The following is a 6,939-nucleotide window of genomic DNA, read 5'->3' as shown; positions in this document are numbered from 1 at the left end:
GTGTCCTCTTCCTCGGCTGGGCAGAGCCCAGGGACTCGCTGCTCCGGGACACCACGGTGGCACAGGGAGGGTTGCTCACGATCTTCTGTTGGGCTGGAGGGGCCAGGGCCACGTTGGGGGCCACGGCGCTCTCAAAGCTCTTGTAGGAGTAAAAGCTGGTTCGGAGGGGAGGCAAAAGGAAGGAGAAAATGGTCACATTCCTGCCTTTGGAGAGCTTCCCAATCCAGAGTTACACTGCAGCTGCAAACACACGTGGGAATGGCAGTGAATCCCACTGATTTACACCAGCTGACAACCTGCCCATGGTACCTTTTAGTGGTTTGCCCTCATTAAACCCGGGGATGATGGCTGTCCCTGAGATGGGATCCCATCCCAAGTGCCACATATCCTAAGAGCACCAAAGAGATGAGATCTCCCAGAGCCTAAAAGTCCTAAAGCTGTTTCCTCCTGCTCTTCATGGCACTGCTGTTTTATGCAGCTGCGCAGCTGGACTTGTGTCTATCCACAAATGTTCTGTCATCTCAAAACAGCACTTCCTCAAGGAAAACCATGGAGTGGAAAAGCATCTTCTTGTGCCTCTGTGATTCTGACACACACCTGAGCGTCTGTGTGTAAAACCAAAGGTACAACACCCAACAAACCTTTGGTTAAACCTTGGTGTTAAAGGGCAGCAATACCATAACATCAAACACATGGAATTTTGCAAAAAGCAGAGTAAAGACTTTGCAACTTCAAATCAGCACCTACAACATGATGTGGTATCAGTTAAAATTTCTCCTGGAGCTGCTGAAGGTGGGTTTTATCCAATACTGAAATCAGCCAAATTTCTCACAGAGATACCAAGGGCACATTCTTACACCACTTCTCTCTCCACCTAGTTTAAAAATTAGGATATGCTGGTAGGCTTTTTTCCTTCTATTTTTCTTTTTTTTAATCAATCCCCGCAGTTTCTAAGAAACTTGTTCATTAGGGCAGCACAGTATGTTCTCCATAATACTCCCTAAAAACACCTGGTCACTTAAGTCAAACTTTCCAAAGAAATCATCACCCTCAGGCAGAAATCTGGCTTGGAGGTTTTTCAGACTGCACAGTTCCAGTCTGGCACAGGGATGTCGAATTGCCCCCACACTTTCTGTTCTCAGTGTGACACCACAGTCCCACCTGCTGTGGGTGACTCACTCAGTGCTGTTCCTCTCCAAGAGCAGAGCGTGGCCTCGGTGTCTGGACGGGTCTGACAGGCTCAGGAGCCAGGGCCCCCCAGGGCCAGGGCCCACAGAGGCTTTGGGGAAGTCTCTGCTGTCCTTCGGCCTCCCTGGCACTGCGGGGATGGGGGAGGATGGAGCTGTGCTGGGAACACTGCCCAGCCCCAGGAGCTGCTGCAGGTACCACGGACAGGGGCCTGGGAGTGGCTGGAGTTCCCTGACCACCGCCCCAGGACAGGGACTCCGTCTTCCTTTAAAGCAGCAAAGCCCAAGAACTTCAATGACTGTGCCCCCAAGTGACCGCCCCTTCCCAGCAGCCTCCACCTGGCACTTTCATGGCAGGTGTCACCTAAAACCCCACACTTCACAAACCATCAACACTTTTTTGTGTTTCCTTTCTGCAAATTAAATCCCTGCAGCTGCAAAGGCTCTGACTGAGCACGGGGACAAACCCAGAGCCACCTGCCATTCCCAAGCCCCCTGTCCCTGTCCCTGTGTCCTTACCTGTCCCGGATCAGGGCGGGCAGGTGGCTGGAGAGCTCCTTCTCACTGGCGGACACGGCGGGGGACCAGGGCCGGAAGGCGGAGAGGCGCTGCCGGGGATGGACACAGCCGATGCTCTGGGGACAGGGCAGGAAATGAGTGACTCCCAACAACCTTTGAAACCATAAATCACCACGGAGGGGAACTCGGGCTTCCCAGGGCACCCTCAGTTATCCCCACAACTGCTCCGCACTGGCCGTGACCTCCTCGCTCAGGGGTTCCACTGGCGGAGGGGAACTGCACTCAACAAGTTCAGTGTAGTTTGTAGGGATCACAAACAGCTCCTGAGCCTTGCAGGATTCCTGTACCTCAAAGGCACGAGGGAATTCCTTACTTCCCTGTCACAATTCAGGTCAATGAGCACTGGAGGGTGGCAAGGAATCTGGGGGGACTGTGTAGCTCAATGCTGACCAGGAAAATTATAGAAATGTTACTACGTTAGAAACCCTGGGCATGTTCTTTCCCTCACTTTCTCCTCTGGTTTCAGCGGAGTGATGCTTTGTGCCAATTTGATCTCTCTTGATTACAAAAGATTCAACAATCACCTTATTAGATGAACTGGATAAGGACCGTAACCAACTGGACTGTTTTTCCTTCTCAGTAGAAGCTGGAGATTGGGAAGCAGAGTCATCTATTTTGGGCTTTTTGGAAGCAGGAGGATCTGATGAGACCTGAAACAAAAACAGGCAGGAAAAAGTCAAAGTCAGAATTCCTCATTTTGCAATCAGCTTAGAAACAAGTTACAAGGCAAAAGCAAATTTTGTTATTTAAAAGGAAGAAACCAGGTGTTTTTCCGCTTTTTTCAAACGTAAAGCCAAACAAAGGAGTGCAAACAAGGGGCAGACACAGGCTGTGACATAACACACTTCACTCCTTCATGGGAGACACTCGGGTCAAGTGTGGATGGCGCAGGAGAGATGGGCAGTGAACAAAGTGAGACACTCGCTCCAAGCTGCAGAGAACTATCGGCCTTTTATGATTTTTGTATGCAGAAAGGTAAGTTTAATGTGGTTGCTGAACTGGAAAGATTATTTTAAACGAGAACAGAACAGACTTTGTTATTCTGTTTGCAGTGGTTGTTATGCCGATGACTTCACTACCCCACAGCTGCAGTGGATTCTGGGGGTGCTGCCAAGAGCTGCTTTGCCTTTTCCACAAGTGGCTCAGCTTGGCCCATAAATCATCCTCAAGCATAAGAAAGCCCTTTGGCAAGCAAAATCCCTTTCCTTCAACACTGTGAAGGAATAAAATTCCTATAGTCCCAGCGTGGCTTGCAAAAAAATTGGTAACTACTGGTTTAACTGGTGCACTGGGGATACCAGCTTGAAGCCCTGCCAGTACAAACACCTCTAACAGCAGGGAGGGAGAGGGTTCTGGACCTTGTGCTGCATCATGACCAGAAACAATAAAAGAAACATCCCACCCCCGTTTCTATTCCTTTTTCTGTCTTTTTGCAGTTAACTCTCCACCTTTCCCCATTCCCACTCTGCCTGGTTCCCAGAAAGGTGGCAGAACCACACTGCAGTAATTAATAATTGCTCATATTTGCATTCACTTGTTTCATCCTCACACCTCGCTATGATTTTTGTGGGCAAACAAGTGTTGATCCAGGTGTGTCTGGAGAACCTGTGGATGGCAACATCCTGGGAGCCTGAACTGCTCCAGCTCAGGTGTCCTTCCCAGTGACAGAAAGGATCTTACTTGCCAATGTCCTGTGTCCTGAAAATCAGTCCCCTCAAGGCATCTTCAGTTGGGAACTCAGAGGCTGCTTCTCCAGGTGATTATTGAACCCTGAGCACTGTGATTTAAATGATTTACCTGAAAAGAACCCGCGGAATTGTCCAAATGCCCTCCTCCGGACTCCCTACCTGAGAGCTCTCTAACCCCATTAGCACCTCGCTTAGGAGGAAATGACAGCCTCATGTCCCAGCAGAGCCTGCTGCTCCCCTGGGAGCAGGGCAGATGATTCTCCAGCCCATGCCAGCCCATCTGGCAGCACCCCCTCGCTGCCCTCGACAGCCCAGCGGGCCCAGCACCGTCACCAAGCCAAGCCTGCAGGGCTCAGCACAACATTCCCTGGCACCACGGAGCTCGGGGCAGCTTTCCATACGCAGCAGATGAAGGAGGATGACATGGGAGGGGGGGTGTGTGTGTGTGTGTGTGTGTGTGCAACCCCCACGACAAAATTAGCCCGTGCCAGTGCCAAATTCCAGCTCCATGGGATTTGCAGCGGATTCTTTGGGCACAGCTTCAGGCTTCCCCGGGGCTGCCTCCTGCCCCCCCGTGGCACGGGCCCTCCCCTTGTGCCCAACTAGGAAAAGGCCTTCCTGAGCCCTTTCTGTACAAAACACAGGACAATGAACTGGAAAAGATTTGGTTTTGCTCTCAGAGATGCTGCCTGTGCAGAATTAGTGACAGCATCAGAAAGGCATTTGGCAAGTGGCTCCTGATCCCAGCCCTATCCACTGGGGATGGGGAGCTGTGTAGGGAGGGGAGCTTGGGCTGCAGGGTGGGGAGGAAGGGGGGCTTGGAATGAAACAGGCAACAGGTGGCAAGACTCAGCACAGAACCCGTCCCTCCCCCCGTCCGTCCGTCCGTCCATCCTGAACATTCTGTCCAGGCAGGAATGGGACGGGCCCGGGAATGGGACCGGAGCGGGACCGGCACCGCCGGCACCCCGAGCACAGCCAGCTCTGGAAATGGGGAGGAGGCTCAGCCCAGAAAGGCTGGGGGGAGATGTTCCAACAGAATGATCTCGTTTGCTTCTCTAAGGAATCATCTCCAGCCTTCTCCACTGTCCCCCTTCTTTCGCCTTCAAGTCAAGGCTGATCCCAAGGACCAGGAGGGTCTGAGCCCAAAACCTGGGGAATGCTCCTTCACTTCCCTGTCCAGGAGCCCCTGATGATCTGGAAACGTGGGCTGCAGCTGGAAAAAAGCAGCAAAGGAGGAAAACACAGGGGAAAACAGGGCTGTGCTCCCCCAAAGGGATGGAAAGGACACAGAGAAGGAGCTGCTGGGCAGAGCCTGCAGGTTTTTCCAACCTGAAGTCATCCCCCCACCCCTGGACACTCCTGACAACCCAGAGCTGCCCGACGTGGAGCAGCACTCGACTCAAGAAGGGGCTGCTGCCAACGTGGTTTGGGAACTGCTGTGATGACTCCTCCAATCTCTCCATCCCTATCCCACTTGGTTGGTTTATATGGATCATCTGCTGGTTGAGGCAGGAATTGCCTCTTTGTAGATGCTTTAAAAAACCCACCTTGGATTTAGGTTTCACTTTAACAATGTAAAAATGCAACAATTCCAGTAGTTTCTACTACAGGAAGAGACTCAGATGTGGAAGAAGACAGACACTGAACACCAAATCTTCTCTCCATGTGACTCAGCCGTTACATCCCACTCCAGGACAGATTCCAGGCACCGAGATACCCCACTCCGACACTTCCAGCCCAGCCACAGCAGCCAGCAAACCTCGGTACTGCTTCAAATGGGGATGATTTGATTTCATTTTTTCCTCTTTGCCAAACAGTGAAACACACCAAGTTGCAAAAGAAACACTGAAAACCCGATGTAACTTTTTTGCCATCTTCATAAGTGATTTATGAAACATTTGAACAAAAACTCGAGAAGACTGAAATAAATATTTCCTTATTTCCTATTCATTTTTATTTCCATTGGAGGCAACTTAATCATCTGCTGTCAAATGGGCTTTGTGCTGGGCACAGCCACTCGTTAATAGACATTTTCTCCAACCCACAGATGGAAGAAACTTCAGGATTCAAAGCGGGCCCAGAAATGCTTATGTGAAACATTTACTTAAGCTCTGGGACTGTTGGTTTCTGAAGCAAGCAAATTTTAGGGGAAAAAAGATACAGGAAGGTTTATAAAGTCACTAAAAAAAGATTTCAGAGGTACATTCCACAGGAAAATTTGGGCTGTGAACTTTGCCAGCCATTTTAAGGCAAACCGAAATTAGGTGGCTCAGCTTGGCCTGCAGCCAACCAGGGCCACATTTGACATGTCAGATCAAATTTTCTACTTCAATTAAGTATTACAGTAACAAACCATGAGACCAGTGGAAAAAATTTTTGACCCTCTCCTTCTTAGGAAGACAAACCTGCCCCAGAGCTCGGTACCAGGAACAGAACCAGCAGTTCCAGGTCAGGCACCTCAACGACACTTTTTGCTACAGCAGCAATGGAAAATAAGCCAAAAAAAGAATTCTTTTATTTTAAGATGTGGGAGTGCTCACAGGTATGAAGATTCTTGGTGCCTGAGTATCTACCAAAACACATTTCCAGAATAATTCACTTTTTGTCCCCTGCTGTATCCCAATGCCGGGCACCTGAGAAAAGGTTTTTCCTCTCTCCTCATCCTTTGCTCCTCTACCCCAAACCCACAACATGTGGTACTGAAAACTGGGCTGCTTTTGCCTTGTTCAGAATGAAAACATCAACAAGTGGAAAAGATTTATGAGGCCTCCATACCTGTGGAATTTTTAGCTTAGAAATGTACCTTCAAAAATCAGCCCACGCTCCAAATCCTGATTTACCCTCTGCTGATAAAATCTCCCTGTAACTGGGTCCGAGTTAGGCAAGAAATCCCAAAACCTGATTGAAGACACAGATCTGGTAAAACAGGGCAGTGGCACACATTTATCTGTGCTGGTCACCTTTCCCAGGCCAGGGGTGACTGCACTTCTGTGCTGCTTTCACTGGGGAATCCATCCCTTGGCCTCGACCCCTCCTTTAGAAGAGGGGTGGGAAATGTGGGCCCCAGACCAGCAGAATCCTGGCACATCGTGTGGCATCTTTAGAAATTAAAGATTTACTGTCCCCAAAGCTACTGAACTATCCCAACACAGAGAAATCTGTATTCCAACCTCTTGAAAAATTAATAGGGAAAATACTGCGAGGCTGAAGAATTCCATTTTGCATCCTTAAGGCAGGTGTAAATCAGAAACGATTCCACTGGAAAACCCGCAGCTGGAAAAGCAGGGCTAAGCAGAGAAAATAAAAACTGGGCTGCAAATCTACAGCATCCTCTCATCCTGCTCAGGCCGCTGCTCATTCTCACCCGGGGAGCTCAGTTACACCCTGAGAACGGGTGGAGCTTCCTGTCCCATCGGATTCCCCGTCTGGGTGCAAAAACTCAGCCACTTTCTCAGCAGGGCAGCAACCACCAGAGCTGGGCT

The 6,939-nt window shown here is 50.0% G+C and overlaps 1 protein-coding gene across 1 annotated transcript in view; it reads right to left on the bottom strand.

Annotated features, from left to right (window-relative positions):
- Positions 1–6,939, bottom strand: part of SKI (SKI proto-oncogene) — a 102,369-nt gene that overhangs the window by 9,875 nt on the left and 85,555 nt on the right. The window contains exons 2-4 of the mRNA XM_017743979.1: positions 2,291–2,416; positions 1,707–1,822; positions 4–155 (exon numbers count right to left, since the gene is read on the bottom strand). Coding sequence (XP_017599468.1) covers positions 4–155; positions 1,707–1,822; positions 2,291–2,416 — 394 coding nt within the window. The remainder of the gene's footprint in view (positions 1–3; positions 156–1,706; positions 1,823–2,290; positions 2,417–6,939) is intronic.

Source organism: Corvus brachyrhynchos, unplaced genomic scaffold (assembly GCF_000691975.1).
Source record: "Corvus brachyrhynchos isolate BGI_N302 unplaced genomic scaffold, ASM69197v1 scaffold68, whole genome shotgun sequence".
In the NCBI taxonomy this organism is placed as follows: domain Eukaryota; kingdom Metazoa; phylum Chordata; class Aves; order Passeriformes; family Corvidae; genus Corvus; species Corvus brachyrhynchos.
This window is presented reverse-complemented; position numbering and strand designations above follow the sequence as displayed.